The sequence below is a fragment of the Lepus europaeus genome, chromosome 2, assembly GCF_033115175.1.
Source record: "Lepus europaeus isolate LE1 chromosome 2, mLepTim1.pri, whole genome shotgun sequence".
NCBI classification, from domain to species: Eukaryota; Metazoa; Chordata; class Mammalia; order Lagomorpha; family Leporidae; genus Lepus; species Lepus europaeus.
The window spans coordinates 168,454,356-168,476,521 of record NC_084828.1 but is presented as its reverse complement, the minus strand read 5'-3'; the positions used below and the strand labels follow the sequence as shown (position 1 = coordinate 168,476,521).

The window sequence follows — 22,166 nt, the reverse complement described above, 5'->3', positions numbered from 1 at the left end:
GGGATGCTCTGAGGTCCACGTGCCAGGTAGGTGGTGGGGTGTGGCTCGGTGTCTACCTGTGGCCTGTAGCCATTGAGATGGTCGTCTGGGAGAGGGCTGCGGGTGCCGGGCTGAGAGTGGGTTTCTCTGGTGCTTTAGGGGCTGGACTTGTGCTCCCCAGGCTTAAGAGCTGCTTTCTGTCTTGCGAGTGGTGTTTTGTGCCGTCTTTCCTTCCTTCAAAGTCGACAGCCAAACCATCACGCGCAAACCTAAGCCAGGTGTTGTTGAAAAGCCTCTTGGGCTCGGCATCTGGCAGCTTCCACGAGCTTGCTGACAACAAGGCACAGCAGTGTGGCTTCCTGAGAAGCTCTGAGACGTTGGTTCCAGCTTGTGCTATTGGTCAAGGTCTGCTTCCCGCTCTCCACCTGCTTCCCCTTCCTCTCTGCTGCTTCTCCATGGGTGACAGTGAGTATTGTCCTCTTGGCAAGTATTGTCTCTGCAGGGGTAGCATCTGTTGGAGGCTCCCAGATGGCAGCTTGGCAGGGCCGGTGGTATGCGTTTTGGGGTTTTTCCTGGGTTTTGACCCTGGCCCAAGTGGGCCTTTCTGGGTAGACTGACCCAAGTCGCCCCCGTGCCTCCCCTCCCCCCAGCCATGTGGCTTTGTGACATAAACACCCATCAGAGTGTTGCGGAGGTCTTCCCTTGGATTTGCCACCTGGGAGCTGGAGTTCTATGAAAAAAATCCTCACCTTGCACAGCCTGACCTGTCGTGCGGCGGTACCCCAAGGATTGGGCGCCCAGAAACCGGTGAAGACAAAGCCCCAGCTCGGCCGGGCTCAGTGTGGGTTTTCTCTCCCTCTTAGCCCCTTCCACTTTCTGTCCTATCGTCCCTGTTGCCTCCAAAGGAGCAAGTGGGAGGCAAAGCGTCGGAGAGCTTGTGGCGAGGTGGTGTGAATGTTGTTGGCGTCCTCTTGCTTGGGGTACTTACGCTCACTGTGCCAATGCGGCCCCCGCTGGGCAGCTCCCTCCCCACCCGCCTCCCGCTCACCCAGCCCCATGGAGCAGCTGTGCTGTGAGAATGGACTCTTCCCTGCCCACCTGCTGGCTTTTCTCTCGGGCCACAGTAGGACCTGGCTCAAGGTGATGGATCGGCTGGCTCTGACCAGGTTCCCTTTGCAGAGATGGGAAGTCGCTGCTTGGAGATGGCTGATTCTGGGGTGGGGACGTTACAGAAGGAAGGAGTTTTGTCGCATGCTTAGGCTCTGCCTAAGTTACTCAGGTTCTTGTATCCCTTTTGCAGTTTGCATTGACTTCTGCAGGCAGCTGATGGGGCTATGCAGGGGGCTTACTGTGTGCTAAATCATAATCGCAAAACTTTAATAAGTGTGACGAAAAGAGCAGAAAGCAGATGTGTGCGTGTGTGTGTGTACGTGCGCGTGCATGTGTACAAATGAGTTGGTGGGAGTGAGTATCAGAATGGCCTGTGAGTTCTGGTGGTCTTTTTCAGATACCACAGGTAGTCGACTCCGATAACCAGCTCTCTAGGTCTTGAACATAGTACGCCAGCAGCTAGAAGCTGTCCGTCTGTCCCAGTCGCCCCAGGACCATGCTCCTCCTCACTCCCACAGGTGGCAGAGTGGCCACGGCCACGTGGGTGAGATCTGTGAGGTGCCGTCCGTGTCGTGGGATGCTGTGTCCGTCTGGTGACAGTGCCTGCCCGTCGCTCGGCCAAGCCCTGGCCCCTTTCTCTGTCACTTCCCACCCACAGCCAGCTAAGCGCACACTGCCGTGTCCCGTGTCTCACACACCCAAAGTCCTGGTACACGACCTCATCACTAATGTGTTAAGAAGAGGGGTGCAGGTGCAGCTGCGACAGGGAAGAGGAAGCCATCACCTTTATGGAAGTGAAATGGAGCATAAGTGGGAACAGTAACGCGTCCTTTAGTCCATACGAACGTCTTCAGGTTGTCCCACACCTGCACTCAAGTGTCTCCTGGTTCCTCTCATTAGAATTGTTCTCCTTTAAAAAGAATAAGACATGCATGTAACTTTTCAAATTTCTTTTTTAAAAAGATTTATTTATTTGAATGTCGGGGAGAGAGAGAGAGAGAGAGAGAGAGATCTTCCATCTGCTGTCTCGCCCTAGATGGCCACAACAGCCAGGTCTGGGCCAAGCCAAAGCCAGGATCCAGGAGCTTCATCTTGGTCCCTGACGTGGGTGTAAGAGCCCCAGTCGCTGGCCCATCCTCCTCTGCTTTCCCAGGCACATTAGCAAGAAGCTGGATCAGAAGCAGAGCAGCTGGAACCCAAACCCGTGCTCTGACGTGGAACGCTGGTCTCACAAGCTGTGGCTTAACCCACTGCACCGCAATGCCAGTGCCTTAAGGTTATTTTAAAATGAGAACGGCAGAGGATCGCATCTGATCCAAGTGCGAGGTGTCTAACCCACATCCAGAGTTGCAGAGGCCTTGTGGGTTACTCTACAAAGGGACCCACCCCACCACGTGAATGACTTTTTTTTTAAGGAAATGTGTTTGTCTCCAGATATCTTCTTTTCAATCATCTGTGCGCTAAAACGCAGTGCCAGCCTGTAAAAAGCTGGCGTAAAAGGAAATCTATTAGGTGATTCAGGAGGAAAACGGCTCCTTGGGGGGAGATGAGCTTTTCTCGTAGTGGATTGATACCAGCTTCGTGTACTGAACTGAAAGAAGAAATAGAAACAAAAGGCAGAAACTTTTATGTTCAGCTGCCTTTTTAGAATTCCAGGATGATGACTTTTCAGCATCAGAAGCTTTATTTAGAATGGGATCTTTAAAAAAAAAAAAAAAAAAAAGTACTTACTTAGTTGACAGAGAGCCCCCTCTGCTGGTTCACTCCCCACATACCTACAGTGGTGGGTAGGAAAGTGCGGTGTACAGCCAGGAGCTAAAAACTCCATCCAGGTCTCCCGCGTGGTTGGCAGACACCCCGCATCTTAAGCCATCAACACTGTCTCCCAGTAGGAAGCTGAAATCGGGAACCGGAGCCAGGTGTTGAACCCAGGTACTCCCGTGTGGGTCGTGGCATCCTCCGTGGGCAGCCCAGATGCCCAGCCCTAGAATGGGCTCCTACACCAAAACCCCCATGATGGCAGGTGTCTGCCTGTCGGGTGCTGCTCTGCTGGACCCGTGGTGCTCAGCCAGGCAGATGGGCGTTGCTTGTTAGCATTTTGCTATAGAGGAAGCAGCACTTGGAGCTGCTCTCGGTGGTGGTGGGTGTTGGTACAATGTCTGGGATCCAGCTGTGGAGTTGGACGCAGCGCTTCAGACCCAAGCCCCTTCCATCATGCAGTCTGGAAGCGTGGGAGCGTGGGAGTCATCGGCGGTTGTGTTTACACAGTAACTTCGATGGAAACATGGTGAGAATTCCTATGAGATTACGTGTTTCTGGTACTAGGCTCACTGCTGGTGCTCGGTATTAAAGTTGCTCTTTGGCCTACCTTACCCTATTTGAAGATGAAGTACACTGGAAAACCATGCTGTCCTGGACTTGCTTTATTTTTATTTGAGAGGCAGAATTAGAATTACAGAGAGGGAGAGAGAGAGAGATCTTCCATTTGCTGGTTCACTCCCCAGATGGCTACAATGGCTGGAGGTCGGCTGACCTGAAGCTGGGAGCCAGGAGCTTCATCTGAGTCTCCCACATGGGTGCAGGGGCCCAAGCATTTGGGCCATCTTTTACTGCTTTCCCAGGCCGTAGTAGAGAGCTGGATCGGAAGTGGAGCAGCCGGGTCTTGAACCCTCGCCAATATGGGATGCCGCGACTGCAGGCAGTGGCTTTTACCCACTACACCACAGCACCGGCCCCTTCAGTTAACTTTACACTCATAAAATTAACCCTACACTAAGTAGAGAGCTTAATGAAACAGTATGAAGAAAAAAGAAAACAAAAACTAACAATGACCATTGTTCTTCAACAGTAAGACAAGGGCGGTTCAAAATCATCGCATCACAAAGTATCAGTTTTGCTCCTGTACATGACCTTTCAGGTGACTTAGTTACCACAGATCAGAGAGCTCCCGCTAACCACTCCTGCCCCTCCAGCTCCGCCCCAGGTGGTCACTCGGCTAATCACCAAGGTCATGGCCGCGCTGGTGTCCTGACTTCCTCTGGGGCAATCCCGAAATGATCTGGCCAGCCACAGGCGGGGTGCTCAGGCAGGCTGCTTTTTGCTGTGTACCCCCTGGTTTGCACAGGAGAGAAAGCCTGCGATGTGGAGAGAGAAGAGATTTAAGTAGGTTGTGCAAGTTTCTCTATTGCTGCTGTGTCAGATGGTGGCCACATGTATACCGTCCAACAGCTCTGTAGGTTGGAAGTCTGACGCAGGTCCCAGTGGGTGAAAGGCAAGGTGTGGGTAGGGCTGTGTTCCCTTCTGGGGGGCTCTAGGGGAGGATCTGTTTCCTGGGCTTTTCCAGCTTCTAGACTCTGCCTGCATTCCTTAGCTTGCAGCCCCCTTCCTCCTTCTGCAGAGCCAGGAACATTGCACCTGTTTGTAGACACTGCCTTTTCCGGCTTGTGAGGACCCTTGTGGTTACATTGAGCCCCACCCAAGGAACCCAGGATAGTCTCCGTGTTTTAAGGTGGACTGCTCAGCCAGGTTAAGTCCCTATTGCTGTGTGATGTCACATTTGCAGCCCTGCGATTTAGGACTTGGACACCCTTGGGGCATGGTTCAGCCTCCAGCAGTGGGGAAGTTGGCTTGGTGTGCATCGTGCACTGTAGATGGACCGTGAAGTGAAAAGTGCCGACCTCTGGCTGGGGCTCGAGTAAGAGGTGAAGATGCTCCCTTTGAGGAAGGCAGTGGGCTCCGCTGGGCTGGTCAGTGGAAGAAAAGCAACCCCTGGCTTGTCTTCAAAGTGCGGCTGCTCAGCGGCCTCTCCTCCTCCGGCTGCCCCAGCCATTGCAGAATCAGCTGGCCAAGAACCCATGATCTTGCCTTTTTGGTTGTTCATGGCTTAGTATGGGAGGAGACTTTTAAAACGTTATTGTGAAACAATATTACCACATAAAAATACAGTGTAGAACTTGTAGGGAGTCCAAGGGAAGAAAATTCACTCTTTCTCTGGATGCTGCCCCTAGAAGGTGCCATTGGTGGTCTCCTTTTATTTTTATTTTTATTTTTATTTTTATTTTTATTTATTTAAAAGCATGATGCATACACATAGGGAGGGGGGAATAGAGGGAGAGAAAGGGAAACAGGGAGATATCTATCTAATCTAATCTAATCTATTTATCTGTCTATCTGCTGGTTTACTCGAAATGCCCACAATTATCAGGACTATACCAGGGTTGAGCCAGGAGCCCAGAACTCCATCAGGGTCTCCCACGTGGGTGGTAGGAGTCCTAATACTGGGGCCATCTTCCACTGCCTTCCAAGGTGCATTGGCAGGAGGCTGGATCTCAAGTGGAGTAACGGGACTCAAATGGCTGCTCTGATACGAGACGCAGTTGTCCCAAGTGGCGATTTAACCCACTGCACACAGCCCCATCCCCCTGTGTATTCTTTTAAAAACTGCTTGTTTTGATGGACTCACACTGTAGAAGGTGTTAAGTGTCTTTTTTTTTTTTTTTTAAACAGGCAGAGTGGACAGTGAGAGAGAGAGACAGAGAGAAAGGTCTTCCTTTTGCCGTTGGTTCACCCTCCAATGGCTGCCGCGGCTGGCGCGATGCGGCCAGCGCACCGCGCTGATCCGAAGCCAGGAGCCAGGTGCTTCTCCTGGTCTCCCATGGGGTGCAGGGCCCAAGCACTTGGGCCATCCTCCACTGCACTCCCGGGCCACAGCAGAGAGCTGGCCTGGAAGAGAGGCAACCGGGACAGAACCCTGTGCCTCGACTGGGACTAGAACCCGGTGTGCCAGTGCCGCAAGGCAGAGGATTAGCCTATTGAGCCGCGGCGCCGGCCTAAGTGTCTTTTTAATTTGTAACTTAACAATGTGCATTGGGCATTTTCCCATGTCAGTGTGTAGAGATTGCGTTTTTCTGAAAACCTGCAAAGCCATTCTATTCTTTGCATGTCTCACAGGTGCCACACTTCATTTAACCAGGTGTGGGGGGAGACGTTTCTCTGGTTTTCCACCGTTACAAATTGTGTTCTACATCTATTTTTGCACACTTATACATTTTATATAGGGGAACTTCCTAGCAGTAGGATATCAGTAATATTCTGTCAGCAAGCGTGAGAATTTGAAATTGTGAAAAGTGTTACCAAACTGCCGGCTAAGATTAAGCCAGAATTGCGACTCCCCCAGCAATATGTGCGGGGTGCCTTGATCCTGTCCCTTTGCTGCTCAGGCACGCCTATCAAGTTTGCATCTTACTGTCAGGTCTGTTTCTTGGTTTTTTTTTTTTTTAGGTGAGAGATGGCATTTTGCTTTTCATTTCTGCTTTATCATTATGGCTGTAAACGCATGTCTATAATATATTGGCCACTGTGTGTTTTGTTTGTTCGTGATTGCGTGTAATGGTCTTTGCATCGTTTTCAATTTGCTTGTTGGGTTTTCTGAGAGTTTGTTTTGTATCAAGTCAGCTCTTCGTCATGTGGAGCAACTGTCTTTGGGTTTTTTAGATGCACTCGTGGAGGTCAGAAGCGGTGACGCTGTGCGTGGTGAGGTCTTTGCACGTGGAGGTCCCATGGCTTGGATCTCTCTGGACCCTTCTCTCCCCTTCCACCCTGTCATAACGTAGCGTGCATTTCACATGAGGCTCCAGAACTGTGTGTGTCGCTGCGTGGGAACACGGGCCGGAGTGGCCAGCAGCTGGTTCTGTGTGCTCCTGATTTGCAGGGAGACACAGTAACTAGGGGTGCACGCTGAGCGATGGGTGCCTTTGTCTCTCACGAGAGAACGGCTCCACAGGGGAGTTCTTGCCCTGCCCTCGCCTTGCGGCTGCTCCTTTGCTCAGAAGCCAACGTTGAAATGTCCCGACACATTGCTCCCAGGTACCGATGGGGACCTTGTCCCCCAGGTGGGTTCTGATGTTGCTGGTTCCTTAATGTAGTTTTTTTAAAAAATTATTTATTTGAAAGAGTTACAGAGAGAGGTAGAGACAGAGAGAGAGGTCTTCGATCCGATGGTTCGCTTCCCAAATGACCGCAATGGCCAGAGTTGAGCTGATCCAAAGACAGGAACCAGGAGCTTCTTCCGGGTCTCCCATGTGGGTGCAGGGACCCAAGGACTTGGGCCATCTTCCACTGCTTTTCCAGGTCATAGCAGAGAGCTGGCCTGGAAGAGGAGCAGCCAGCATGTGAACCGGCGCCTGTGTGGGATGCCGGCGCCGCAGGCCGGGGCTTTAACCCACTGCGCCGCATCACGTATATGTAGTACGGGTTATCCCAAGCTCCCAGGGAGGACGTGCTTCCCGACAGCGGTTTACAGATGGGCGGAGGAGGCGTGGTGTTGGGGCGCAGAGGACTGTGTCCGAGCAATGCACAGGCGACGGGGCCGCCGGTGGAGAGCTCCCGCCCGGCTAACTTAGGCTGCAGAGATGGAAACCCTGGGCCTCGGAGGGAGGAGCCCGGGGCCCAGCTCAATACAGTTCCACCTGCAGACTCTTTTTTGTTTGTTTGCTCTGAGCGTGATGATCCTGTCCCTCTGAGCGCTAACAGAGCCGCCGCCTGCTGCTCACAGAGCCTGGGACGGGTTCAGCCGATCACGCGTTTCCCCTGGAAGTCTGTGTTGAGAGTGGCCTCTGAGCACTGGCTCCTGGGATGCAGCGACCCTCAGTGGGGGATGCAGGCAGCCTCGTGCGGGGGTTGTGGCCCTGGAGTGATAGGGGAGAGGTGTGGGTAGCTGCCGTCACCCTCTCATCCCGAGTATCCACTCACGTTGGAATAAATGTTTGGAGAGGCCTCCTGTTTGCATCCTCTGTCCCCCTGGCTAGACCGACGGATACATAGAACACAAGGTAAATATTGGAGAAAGTGCCCACGAAGTGACCGTGTAGTGCTGACTGGGACTTGGAAGGCGCAGCCCCGTGGGTGCTCTTGGTAGCCCTCATCCTGGAAGAATCGCGGGAGTGTTGGGATGGTTCTGGTTTGTTCGTTCTCCATGAACGTCCTGGAGGCTGTTTGATCTCAGCTGTTCTCTCCTCGGTCTGTTAATATTTACAGAAATCCAGGCATAATAGACATATGTCAGAGCTTTTAACAAGAAAAAGGGAAAACATCTACATTGCCGGAGCGAGGCGTTCTCTCTCTCTCTGTCTCTGAACTCCCTAGCTCTGAAGATGCTTTGGGTTCAAATCGTTGGATGTTCTGGAAGTCGGGGGTGCTGATGATCCAGAAACTCTATCCAGAAGCCACAGGGGTGTGGGCCGGCTTGGTTTGCGCTGCTGCCCCGTGTGTGTGGGTGTGTGCCTGGCCCGTGGCCAGCGGCCAGGGCTCTGCAGATGTGCCACGGCTTTGTCGGCAGGAGAGGGTTTCGTGCCCTTTGCTTTCTCCGTCGTTCACGATGCAGCCCCTCTGGCCTCAGCGCGCAGCAAGTGCCTCTGGCTTCTGATGAGTCGTCAACCAGAGCTGCGCTGTGGCTTGCGTTCTGCTGCTTAGTCCATTTGCCTTGCTGGCCCCTTCTGGAATTTCCACTGGAGAGAATTTCAGTGGCAACTGATGGGGGATTTCCAGGCGAGGGGCTTGAGTGATTAAAAGGGACAGATGGAATTCAAAGGCAGAATTGAGTGACCGGCTGGCATGACCGCTGACAGAACCACGGTCACCTTTGTCCGGCCAAAGAGGATAAGATATCGGGGGTCGGTGTTGAGAGTTTCCTCCTTCGACTTGCACGTGCGCAGGTTTATGGGAAAGGTTGTCTGCCCGTCCTTGCCCCTCGCCACGGCTGCACTCCCACCAGGCTCCCAGGGTTGGGTCTGGAGACTTACTTCCTGCTGTGCCTGTCCCTGGGCTCTGTCAGCGGTTCCTCGTAGCCCCGTGGCCTGCTGCACAAACACAGGGGTGCTTCCCTCTCACCTGCAGGGCTCGGGCAAGCGCGGTTTATCCAAGGGCTGGGGGGAGGGGAGCTTCCGCTCAAGGGGTAGAGAGCTTCCACTTTGCCAGTAGAGAAAGTTCCAGAAGCCTCTCGCACAGCCTTTTCTGTAGAGTTGGCTCTGCTGAGCTGGTTAGGTGTAAAGGATTAGGTTCGTCCTAAGCCATGATGCTGTGTGCTGACGTTTGTACGTTGTGCCAGGGACCACTTGGACGAATTGTCATTGGACGTCAGTTGGAGGAATGAAAGCTAGGAAGAAGTGGGTCTGCGCCTTGCCCCCTGCGTTTCTGACCCAGTGGTCCCCAGAGGATCTGGAGGGAGCCTCCAGACTTCGTCTCTGTCGGTTCCCTTCCATTATGCTGACACCGCGGGCCTGGGAGCACACACTACGTGGGCTTTTTCCCGTTGCCCCCGCATACCTGCATCATTTTGCTTCTTTTTTTCTGTCCCTACCTTCAAGTTCAAGTCCATAGCTCCATGATGTATGGGAAGAGCCAGGCAGCGTGGCAATTAACGGCATCAGAAAGAATCCCTGGCCTGGTGCTGTGGGCCGAGCCTCCTCACGTTTGCTCTCTGAATGAATGCTTACGGACTCTACCGAGTTGGAGCAAGAGCGCCCGCGGAACCCGGCAGACGTCACCTGTGGCTGCGGAAGCCAGACTGCTGCCCGGGTCCTGCAGCCGTGGTTACGGCAGAGCAACTCGGAGGCGGTGGGATGCCCTCCCTAGGTTTCCAGGCACGCGGCCTTGATGACTACCGGTTGCTGCACCTGCGTGAATCCTCCGTCGTTTCGTTGAGCTGGAGGTGTTGGTGAAGTGGTGCCTCACTAGGACGTGCAGATTTGCAGCACAGTCGGCGCTCACCGGGCTGTATGTGACCAAGGCGTTGATGGCAGTGGCCCGGGAGCGGCCCCGAAGAAGCTCGCGCTGGGTTTTAAGAGGAGAAAAGCAGGGACGCGGTCTCGGCACAGGTGCTGCTCCTGCAAAGGCCCAAGCGGGGAAGGAGCAGGAGTGACCGGGAGGGAGAGGGAAGTTTGGACGCCCCGGGGGGAGGAGCAGGTGCAGAGGGAGTGGTCACACGGAAGAAGCCTTCCACGTTGGGCCAGGTCCCGGGACAGCTTCCTGCGGGCAGTGGGGAGCCATGGGGGGCCGTTTGGACCGGGGAGGTAGGTGTTTGGGGAAGAAGGTTCTGGTGAAGTGACGCCAGCCAAAGAAGAAGAGAAGTCTAGTGATGACCTTGGGAGGTGCTGGATCGCACACTGACGTGTCCAAGGCCCGGTGTGGGGTGGGAGCAGAGGAGGGTGCACGGACCAGGCAGGTGTCTAGACATGGTGGGGGAGAGGGGCAGACAGGACAGGGCAGGGAAACTTTGGGCATCCAGCGTGGATGACCAGGAAGGTGGGTGAGCCCCCTGCCGGCTGAACGCCCCCCCCCCCCCTGCCCACGTGGGGCCTCGCAGTGGTTGTATAACATCCCCATGGTTACGGGACCTGCAGGCAGTGTGGGCCGTCAGTGTGCCTTCCTCCCCTGCCTCCCCCGTGGGCACCACAGCCCCGTGATTGCTCATGGGTCTCCCACGTGGGCTGCCCTGTGGAGCCGCAGGCTGCAGGAGGACCCAGGCTGTCCCCTACACTCCCCTCCTGCGGTGTCCCTAGCCCAGAGCTCCGTGCGGATGTTCACCGGGTCAAGGAGAAGGCAGGCCGGGAGCACTGGCAACCGCTGCCCGGTGCGTGTCGGGCGCGCTCACGCCGGGCTGTTGTCGGGACCTTCTCTAGTTCTCAGCACCCCCACCCTTGCCTACTGTAAGTCACCACCTCATTCTCGGGGTGCTATGACTGAGCCACGTGGGGATCTTCAGCCCTTCCACACTTCCACAGGAGAAAGCCGAGTGTTGATGGAGACACAGCAGTGAGCTGCCATCCTCCCCGGGGGAGGTGTACTGGGTCAATACACAGTACGCTGGGGTGACCAGTGATGGGAGGGCAAATAGACAGAGGAAGGCGCAAACCATGAGAGAGCGAGGTGTGGCTTAGAAGAGGCTCGGAGGCTGCGCTGGTGAGCAAAGATCTGAGTGTGGACCAAGGGAGTGAGTGATGCATGGACCACAGCAGATGCAAAGGCCCTGGGGCAGCCTCATACTCCGTGTGCTCCAGGAAAGCACATGTAGGGTATAGCGGCTGAGGAGGGAGCTCAGTGGGAGGGGAGACAAGTCGTGGGCTAACATCCTGTAGGACCTCCTAGACCACAGGCAGGACTTTGGAACTTTGGAATGCAGTGGGCAGCTTTTGAGTACAGGAGAGACCCGGTCTACTGTCGCCATTGGGACACCTCTGATTACTGTAAGGAGAGCCAGGCTGCAGGGGGTGGAGATGCAGGCTGGGGAGGGACCAGCGTGCCTTGTGTCAGGGTGGTGGAGGCTGTGAGGAGCGAGCCGGTCCTGGGTGGGATTTGCACACCTGCTGATGGCTGTGTAGGGTGTGAGCAGGAGATGGGAGTGGGGGAGGAGCTGTCACTCCATGAGATGGGGATGATGCATCTTGGAGGTGTGATTGACAGGTGTGTGTTGGGCATCCCAGGTTTGACACGGCCGTGAGCTGGCATGTTGGTTCTCTGCTCGCTGCTCTGGCAAGTGCTTGCGGGCCTCTGGGTTGAAAGCTGCACTCACCCATCATGTCACCTTCCCATGGCTCCAAAGCCCCGCATGGCTCTCAGGTGTGGACAGGGCTGTGTTCCCTTCTGGGGGCCTGATGACCAACTCTGTTCCCTCGGCCTTTCTGGCTGTTGGGGGCCTTGGCTCACGGCCCCTCCATCTCAGGGCCAGCAACATCACAACTCTCTGGCCTGCACCTGCTTCCCTAGTCCTGTGGCCCCAACAGGAAAGACTCCCCAAAGCAGGGATTCCTATGACTATACTGGGCGCTCCTGGGTGATACTGGGTGCCCCCCCACACACACACACCTGAAGCTCATTCACTCCATCACGTCTGTCCAAGCTCTCTTGTCTCAGGAAGTTCCTGGCTCCAGGGCAGGGCATCTTGGGGTTCCACCTGCCGGAGATGGTACGGGGAGCGAGGTAGGCTGGACAGCCAGAGTTCAAGGGAGGAGGCTGGACTTGAGATAGCAGTTGAAAAGTTGCCATTGTAGCCGTTCTTTAATGCCATGGCATCAGGCGGGCTCACCCAGGGCGTGAGTCTAATAGTCACTAGACCAAAGCTTTGTGCCTGGCATCAGCCACACCTCCCCGCACTGCTCTTGTCCCTGTCCCTTGCTTGCGTGGTTCCTTCTGTGGGGATGTCCCCTGCCCCGTGTTGTTTGTGTCACTGCTGTCCTTGGGAAGTGCAGCCCAGTGTCAGCTGCTCGTGGGCGAGCCTTTCTGATCACCCAGGTCACGAGCTTCCTCTGCCCTTGCCATTTGATTTTGTATCGCGAGTCCTTTTTTTTAGTGTTTTAATGACTGCTTTATCAAGAAAGAACGCGGGGCCATAGATTCACTCAGTCGCAGTGTGTCAACCGCTCAGGGTTTCAGTGTGTTCCCAGGTGTATGTCACTGTCCCCACTGCCATGTTGAGAGTATAACTTCAGAACACCTGTGCCCCTGATTTGTCTGCCCGGGTCCACCCCTCCTCCCAGTTCCTGGCCTCCATGAACCTGCTTACTCTATAGATTGGCCAGTTGTGGGTGTCTTGTGTAAATGCAACCACAAAATGTGGCCATTTGTGACTGGCTATTTAATAATTAATTAGCGAGACAGTGAGAGCTCCCCTCCGCGGATCACTCCCCATGTGCCCGCAATGCTCTGGGCTGGGGCTGAAGGTAGGGGCTGAGAACTCCATCCAGGTCTCCTGTGGGTGCAGGGACCCAACCACTTGAGCCACCAGCTCTGCCTCCCAGCACCTGCAGTAGCAGGAAGCTGGAGACGGGAGTGAGAGCCAGGATTCATACCCAGGCACTGTGATGTGGGATGCAGATGTTTTTAATTACCAGCTGAAATATCCACTCTGGTCCTGTTAACTTTAAACCTGAATTTTGTCCTTGTATGCTGACATTTTCCCCATTTTTCTTTGATTTTACTCATTCTTTAAGAAAATGACACTTGTCAAACCCCTATTATAAGCCATCCTTTGTGTTGGGAGAGTGAAAATCTGTTACAATTCCTGTGATTAAGGAATTCTCTAACACAGTGGGGTGAGCAGTGGGGTGAGCTCATAGCCGGTGGCTACCACCCGTGTGGTGCTGCTGGCTGGTAGTCTGGGCCCCTAGCTCGGCTTCTCTCTCCCCACCTGCGTCCCTCCCCACCTGTGGCCCTGCCTAGCCCCGGTCCTCACCAGTGCCCTTTGGCCAAGGGGAGCTGGCGTTCCTGGCTGCCGGCAAGGCGGCTATGCTGTGGCATAAACACAGTCCAAGTACCCAAGTGGGTGCATCCCACGGGCGAGGGCCTCCCGGGTGGACTCCAGCTCTGCCCAGGCGATGGGTCAGAATTTACCAGTGCCACCCAGGCCTGGGAAGAAGAAAGACCCATGCTGTCCTCCTGAGCCTGCTCAAGGCAGAGACCACACCTTTGGTGTCCCCGTATCTTGGGTCCCTAACGTGGCACGTTGCCCCTCCTGGGTGCTCAAAGACGTGGAGTTGTGACGACCCCTTGGGCCCCGTGCTTGCTCACCCTGCCACCCACCCTAGGGAGCTGTTGCCTCTCTTCTCGCCAGAGCCCCGCAGGACTGGAGGGAGGGTGTTCCGTGGTTCCTGCCTTCCCGGACCCTCTAGAGAGCATGGGGGCGGGGGAGGTGCTGCAGAGGGAGGTCCGCCTCCCCCACCCCCTCCCGACAGCGGCTCTGACCCTGTGCCCTGGGCTGCACCCTGAGTATTTTGCATTGTTCCTCTTGCCTGCACATCTTGGTTGAAATTCATCTGGGACATTGTTGGGAGCCCTTCCCGGTGCAGCCCCAGGCTGGGGAGGGAAACCGCCTTACGGTCAGGGCTGTAGACTGTTGTGGCCCTGGCATCCTCGTGGCTGGGGCAGTCTGGGAGAGGCACGGGGGGACGTCGTGCAGCTTGGTGAGGGACGCCCATGGAGGGGAGGCAGCAGCCAGACGTGGCGGCGGCTGTGGGCGCGTCAGCAGCGGCATCGCCTGTGGCAGTGTTTCTGGTGCCAGCCCCCGAGTCCTGTGATGGCTGTGCCTAACCTAATACTTCTCACGTGTGCCTGGGCCCATCTCCATCCGTGTCCAGTACATTAAACAATGCTGTTACCTGAGAGGCAGAGACAAACAGCGCTCCCATCGGCCGGGTCACTCTCCAGATGCCCACAGAACCCAGTCTCCCATTTCACTGACTGGGAAACTGAGCCTGGTCAGTGGCAATAGGGACCCTGGGATCTGTGTCCAGGCCTGGCAGCCCGAGTCGGCCCTCGCCACGGTCCTTACCTTCTCTGTGCAGTCTGTTACCGTTCCTTGTCATGCTGGGTGCCAACCAGCTTCCTGTGGCCCATGCTGCTTGTGCAACCCCAGAACCAGGGCGCAGTACGCCCAGCCCCTCGGCCCCGGCAGCTTCGCTTTCGGGACGCCTTGCTCCATCACTGGCCGTGCTGAGGAGTCCGTGCTGGATTTGCTCACCGAGTGAATGCCGTAGAGCACCTGCCGCGGGGCTGGGCCTCTGCACCGTCTGGGACCCCTCCTGGCGGTCCTCAGCGGGGATCAGCTGATGCTACGGGGCGGACTGGCTCGCTCCGCAGCCTCTGAGCTCCCGCACGCTGGTCAATGGTGGGATCCCGGGCATGCTTAGAAGCCACGGCTGGGAGCCCCTGGCCACCCCCTCCCTGGGCTGCCGCTGCTCCCTGCCGCTCCTCTGTGCTTGCTGTAGGTTGTGTTGCTCCTTGTTGATTCTTTGGTTGTTTGCTTTCATTTAGACTCTGGTTTCTAAGCAGATCGGTGGAAATTAAAGACGTGCGGCTGTCACCTGTGAATGCACCCCCCACGTTTCTAAGGAGCACCTGTTGAGCCCCCCCCCCCCAATGTGACTGCCCCTGATTCTTCTGGCTGCTGACTAATGCCCCTCCCCCCACCCCCAGAAGCGACTTCCTTCTGCCTTCCACGGCGCGTGTTTTATTTGGCATTAACCTTTCTGCAGGTCGGCCCCCTTGCTCAGGACGAGCCTGTGTCCTTCCGGTCTGTGAGAGCCAAGTGTGGTAAATGTGTGTGTATGTGTGGTTAGAGCAACCCAGCCAGCTCACCCTGGGAGGCGGCCGGAGCATTGTGACGTCAGCAGCAGCCAGCTCAGCACCTCCGAAATGGCAGCGGGGCCCTGCCCGCTGGGTGGTTGTGCCCGCGCTCGGACCTGCCCAGGATAAGACCAGCTTCTCTGTCGGGTTCGCCCTCGCCGTGGCCTCCTCGTCACACCTACCTCCACTTGGCCGGATAAGGTCCCCGAAAGACAGCGGGGGGCCTGCAAGGCGGGATCGGCCGTCCGGCTTCGGCAGCGGCTCCACGCACACAGAGGGCCAGGATCCATGTAGCAGCCTGCAACGTCAGGTCCGAGGGCCATCGGCTGGCCAAGCCCCCGCGTCCACGACCTCTGTCTCCGGCATGACTGCGGCCTGCTTCTGGAAACTTAGAGATGGGCAGCGGCGAGACACTCGTGGACGAGGAACCCCACGGGTGCTAAGCCTGGGAAAGACAGTAGGTGATGCGGAGCGCCGTTTGCGTCCGTGTCTGTCCTCCGAGGAGACGCTTTGCCCTCCCAGTGGTGATGGCCTCCCACCCGGGAGGCCCGCCATCGTAAGTGTCTTGTTAGCGAGTGGCCGAGCTGACGGCTGAGGGCCACTTGCGGCACTGCCACTGGCCGCCTTTGCATGCTCTAGCTCTCCTGGTGGGGTTGACACGCACCTGATGTTCACCTGCAGCTGGGCCGGTGTCCATGACCTTGGGCTGTTCGGTGGGGCTTCTTGGGATGTGAGATATTGCCAGCATGAAGGTACACGATGAGGATCAAGTAATGGTTGTGCCAGTTTGGGGCAGCGTGCTGTAAATATTGACACGAGAAAATGACTAGAGATAAGAGACCAAGTCCATGGGTTTGAGGGTTCCCTAAGTGTCATCAACAACTGTATTATTGGAACTGGAGGAAAAAGTGGGTTCAGTGGTTGGTCCCCGGACACTTGCACGTCTCACTGTGGTCCCCTTGCTTGTCTCCTAGTAGTCGTCATGCTTGTCCTTGTCTCTCCCAAGTACCGACTTCTTCCACGTCTCAGCCTTAGCAGCTGGTTGGTTTTGTTTGGAAGCCCCTGCCATCTCTCACTTGCTGGTAGAGCAGTTTCTACTGTCAGCCCCAGCGATGGAAGCATGCCTGCCCTCCCCGCTGGCCGTCTCTGCCCCCCGTCGCATGTCGTGTGCAGTTTCGGAATTGAGAAGTAGGCGCTATGTGGGGGCGTGGAGATGTGTCACTCCCAGCCCGGCCCCTCTGCCCTGCTGCTGTGTGCCCCGTGTTTTTCTCATTGGAGGATATCTGAGGGTGGTGCTTGGGGGCTGCTCCCCCACTGCCTGCCCCCCTGTGGCCCTCAGAATCCCCTCACAGTTCTCCTAGCTGTTCTAGTCAGTTTCTCCCCATTATGCGAGGGAGATATCTGGGGATGTCGAACTTGACATTCCGCACACAGATGGTCTGGTACGGCTCGGTGCACCCAGAACCTGGTTGCTACAAGGGGTCAGTGGGCGGGGAAAGCTGCCTGGCTTTGCGGGGGGGGGGGGGGCGCTGCAGAGTTGGCTGGCGGAAGAGGCTCCGATGCACCTGCTTAGGCTGGCTGTGGTATCAAGTGGGTTTTTGGAACAGTAGTTGCAGAAGACTTGAAATCCCTGGGTGTTGTTTCTGCTGAGGACGCCATGCGTTAAACACCCCCTCTGGGTGGCTTGTTTGCTTGGGCACGATTTGGCTGTAGGAGCCCAGCTTAATCCTTTTCCCAGCCTGTGGGAGACGGCAGGGCTCCGGCATGGGAGAGCTCCTCCTTGTGAAGGCAGAAAGCACCTGAGCAGCTTGGCTGACGCGCCCACGTGGGCCTCAGTAACCAGTGAGGACGCCCTCCTTGGGTTAAGACGTGGTTAGGCACGCACGCTTGAGGGGCACCAAGCAGACGGAGCTGCCGGTGTGCACCCCGGCCGGCCCACGGCCAGGCTTTGGCTGAGAGAGGGCGTGATGCATGTCCACCCTGTGAGGTGGGGACGGGGCGTCGGTTTGGGGGTGAAGGGGGTGGAATGGGGCCTGCAGTAAGGAAATGAGATCAATGTCTATATCATGGTTTTTCCTGGAACTGACCCAAACCGGAGTTCAGTTGTATTGAATAATAAAAAAAAATTGAGAATGTCAGCCTTGTTTGTAATTTTCATTTGTCTGGAAACATGAACAGTTCTGTTAAAAAACTGAGATTTGTGTTGAAAGCAAATCTCAGTGATCCTCCTGTGGCAGTTACCCCTGGAGAAGACCAGTGAAGCTATGTAAACCTGCCGCAAGCCGTGTGGGCTGCTGGGCGGGCAGTGCAGGTTGGGGGGGTAGGGAGTTCAGGGCGGGGTCACGCGTGCACCTGCTGTGACGCCCTGGGACCACGACGTTCGCATCCCAAACACCACTTTCTTCTGTGGCCTCGCCTGAGGTCAGCTGAGTGACCGAGGCCCTCCTAAGGGTCTGGGAGGGGCTATGGGCCCTCTGTGCAGAACAAGGCCCAGATGCACAATTTTTGCACGCAGTGTCCCGGATGGTGGGGGGTACTGGAAGGACTGTCCGTGGGGCCCAGGTCACCACTGGCCTGCCAATGACACTGTCCCCAAACCCCAGCCTGCCGATGACACCGCTTTTCTCATCCATCAAACCTTCACTCATTGCCCCCTCTACTTGCTAAAAGGCGGAGTTGCTTGATTTTTTTTTTTTTCAAGCACCATACACTTGGAACTGCTTGTATAGTAGAAGCGTCGAATCATCATTCTTGTTTTTATTAAAAATGCCATTTTTTTCCAAAGCCTGGTTCTCTTGAGAACGTGTTCGAGTTCTATTTCATGTTCAAGCTGGCGTGCATCTTTGTGGCTGGGCCGGCTCGTTTGCAGAGGGCTCCGGGGAAGGGGGACCTGAAGACTGTGCGTCAGGCTTCGCAGTGTCCTGTGTTACGAAACCGTTTCTCACGTTCACGACTCTTCTGAGACGGAGGAACACAGACGGGCCCTCTGATCAGCTCCAGACCATTGTGAACGCTTTGTAAGGGAAAACTCGCAGATGTAGAGGTTGTGTGGGTGCAGGTCAACCAGAAGGGAGACAGAAGGGCTTCGTAAGAAAGGGCAGGGCAGGGGGGCACGTGGTTGGCCTAGCGGTTGGGGCGCCTGTGCCCCAGCTCAGAGCTCTGGGTGTGACTCCTGGCCCCAGCTTCTATTGCAGACTTTAGGAGGCCACGGCGATGGCTCGAGTGGCTGAGCCACGAGGGAGACCTAGACTGCGTTCTTGGCTCCTGGCGTCAGTCTTGGCTTGGTCCCAGCCACTGGAGGCATTTGGCCAGAGTATCAGCAGATGAGAGATCTTTCTCTGTCTCGCTTTCACAAATAAAGTTCCAAGAGAGAGCTAGGGATGTGTGGGAGACCGTGGATCCGATCGTGGTAGATGGCACTTAGAGTGGGTGACGCTTACCCAGGGTGGACGAACCCTGCGTGCTACAGGGGAAGGGGGGGTTCTTGTGCCTTTCAGATGCCACCAAAGCCTGGTCCCTCCACGCCCCCCATCCCATGCCTGCAGTGCCTGCTCACGGGCAGGGCGGGGGCCAGGTAGATGGCGGGGGGGACGCTTGGGTGCAGACAGCTGGCATTGCCCTCTGACCTCTTCTAAAGAAGTGGGGTGCTGCGTGCTCCCACCTTCCTCTGCATACACCCCCCGTTTGGGCCCACGGCGGGGAGGAGCTTGCCTTTCTACAGATGGACTGAGCCCCGGTGGGGTGGGGTGGGGGGCAGAAGTGGCCTCTGAGATGTTCACGTTTCCACTGTGGCGTAGATTTGTTTTACAAGTCACACTGTAAGGGGCACATGCTGGGTCCTGGTTCCAGGCCGGGGTGTGGGGGAGGGCTTGCTGAGGGGCTGTCCGCAGGCCTTGCTGTGACCCTTCTTTCCTTGCGGGGGACACTGTGGGGCCCCTGGGACTTTGGCCACTGGTCACTCCTGAGGAGCCGGCAGCCTGGGTTTTTCAGAGGGAGTGTCGGACACACAGAGGGTGTGGGTGTTGGTCTGGGATGCTGAGGGGCATGGGGTAGGTTTGTGTTCCTGTCAGTGGGTACACTTGGTATCATGTGGAAGATTTTCTGGTCTCCGGAAGTCAGGGCCAGGCTGGGTTGAGTTTTTCAGCAAGGCAGAGGGAGGGGTGTGAACAGGACACGCCCAGCGTGGCAGCAGGTGTGCACAGTGGCCAGCTCTCTTGGGCACAGCCTGTGGGCAGTCGCATCCGCAGAGCAGGGCGCACTCGTGACTTATCCAGTTCATGATCAAGACTCTGTTTCAAACAGAAATAATTGCGCTTGATATGTAGCCACAGGCCAGGCATCCCCAATCCAAAAATCCAAAATTAGAAATGCACCCAAATCCGAAACATTTTGAGTGCTGCTGACCCGGTAGCACAAGGGCAAGATTGCACACCTGACCTCGCGAGATGGAACACAGCCAAAAGGCAGGTGCACTGCAAATATTCAGGCTCTGGGCCAGGTGTACGTGAACCTTACACGACTTTCACTTTCGGACCTGGGCTCCACCCCCAAGGTATCTCATTATTTTTAAGTCCGATAAAGATCTTATCCCAGGGTTAAGGGATTCTTAACCCGTGGCTCTCGGGCTGTGCCGTGTAAGGAGTTTGAAGTTGTTCTTGCCCTGTGGGGTGTGTGCTGGCTGGTGGTTTGATTTCACTGGGCTTGAATTGTCCCTTTTCTTCCCAAAGCAGAATGCCCAAGCACTGCCCGCTCCCTGCCCAGCTGGCCCTGGGAAAAGGAGAGTCTGCTATTTGAAATGACTGCCCCTCCCCTCCGCCCACCAGGAAGTTGAAGCATAGCACCATTGCCATAGGCAGGGAGTGGTGTCTCCTGACTCCAGGGGCACCCAGTTGGAAGTGCAAGGACCTGGTGAATTGAGGTTAAAGGTCCTGCCTTTAACACAGGCGTGGAGGGGTAAGCCTGGAGGGGTAGGTGGGTCAGTGAGAGGCCCTGTCCATCCTAGCTTGAGCCATTCAGCCTCAGAGCTGTGGTGGCCTAGGCAGCGGCAGCAGCCTGGACAGCGAGGTGGTCTCAGGGCCACTGATGGGGCCACGGCCCCCTCTGTCCCTTGACGTCCCCTTGTGGAGCCAGAGCAGCCCACAGCCCCCGACTTCCCTCTGGGTAGGCTTCTCTGTGCAGCAGGTGTAGGTCCCCAAAGGTTTTCAGCCGATCCTGGCTGCACAGTGTGCCCCATGGTACCCATGACTTCCCGTCTGTGGATTCAGCCAATCACAGATGAAAAATATTCAGAAAAAAAAAAAAAGAAAAGAAAAACAGCCTAGGGCAGCGCTGAACAGGTACAGGATCTTCTGTTCTTGTCGCTCCCTAAACAATGGAATGTAGCTGTGTACGTCACACTGGGCGTTAGAAGCAACACAGGGGGTTTAGAGTGTGCGGGAAGCTGTGCGTAGATTATGCTGTATTGTACGTAAGGAACTCGGACATCAAGGGTTTTGGTGTCTGTGGGAGTAGGGGTGGGGTCCGGGCCTCTGTGGAGTCCCAGAGAGTGAGGCCCGAGGAGTGGGCCCTGGGCTTCGCTGAGGCCTCCCCAACCCAAGCCGGCACTGGGCTGTTTCGAGGTGATTGGGAATAATTGGGGAATATGTCAATGAGAAATGGGTAAAGTTCTAAAGATGCCTGCCTCTGCAGGCAAGGGCATCCTTACCTCCTCCCCAGGGGTGCTGGACCAGAGGCGCTCAGCCAGACGGTCCCCAACACCTTGATCGCCAAGGAACGTGTTTGTGTGACAGGGGAGGCCCCGATAGGAGGTGAGGTTAACCAGTCTGGGTGGACGCTTGGGCATGTGTGTCTCCTTTTATATTTGCTGCCTGTGAACTTCTGGCATTTCTGTTCAGTTCGCTCTCGTACCTGTCAGTGATAACTGGAAACAAACGTAGCATTCTGTGTGGAGAGCTGTTGCTTACTGTGAGCAGGTACCCGAAGACCGTGGGGGCATGCCCGGAGGTGGAATGGGCTTGTTTCTTCCAGTGACAGAATTCCTAGGACAGCTTGGTAGCCCAAGTCCTAGATGCTTGGGTATTGGGAAATGCTATGACCGACCCCACCGTGTTTACTAACTTGCCTGCTTTCTGTACGGTTTGACAACTGGGAATGCAGTCATGGCAATAATGAACTTGCACGGAGGAGAACTGGTCAGCAGGCCTCTCCACCATGTGTTCTGGGGTCCGGGGTTTCTCCTTAGCCGTTGGTTTTGCTTCCCTCCTTACATTAATGCCAGCCCAGAGGCTACATCTGCTATCCTGACCCTGATGGGTTTGCGTGGATACAGCCTCTGAGTAAATTTTTCCATAAATAGATTTCCGGCAGTCCTGAAAGAATCCAGCTTCGATTTATCATCAGGAAGGTTGGCGTTAGGTACCAAGTGGCTGGGTTGTGCCGGTTAAGAGGAGTTACCGGTAGTGGGCGGGGTTGAGGAGGCTCCTCCCTGTGTGCCCTTGGCTGGGAGCTTGCCTCGTGGGGGATGAGGGGGTGCACAGCCATCAGAACACGGGGCCAGCTTCTGCCCCGGGGCCATTGGCCCGGTTCCCAGGAAGGCCTCGTGGGGGCAGGCTTGGGTTCCCTGTGCCCTGGCTGAGCGTGTGCGTTCCTACACTGGAGTTGCAACTTCTCTCGGACCTGCTGATCTTGACTGATGCTTCTGTTTTAGCCAAACTCGGGCCCCGACTTGGTTCTGTCCGAGGATGAGAAGAGTGACAATGAGGGCGAGGAAGAGGCGGAGCTGGGCGTCATGGAGGACCAGCGAAGCGTGATTCTGCATCTCATCTCGCAGCTCAAGCTTGGGATGGACTTGACCAAGGTAGGCTGGCTCGCGGCGGCAACTCTGTGTTTGTCTTCCACCTCTGACCTGGGCCTCTTCACCTTCTCACTGCGGTGCAAATGGGGAAAATAGAACTGTGAATAGG

At 55.9% G+C, this 22,166-nt stretch overlaps 1 protein-coding gene across 2 annotated transcripts in view; it reads left to right on the top strand.

Annotated features, from left to right (window-relative positions):
* Window positions 1-22,166, top strand: part of OSBPL10 (oxysterol binding protein like 10) — a 302,134-nt gene that overhangs the window by 241,524 nt on the left and 38,444 nt on the right. For both annotated transcript variants that reach the window (XM_062215708.1, XM_062215700.1), the window contains one exon: window positions 21,911-22,060. In XM_062215708.1, the coding sequence (XP_062071692.1) occupies window positions 21,911-22,060 (150 nt within the window). The remainder of the gene's footprint in view (window positions 1-21,910; window positions 22,061-22,166) is intronic.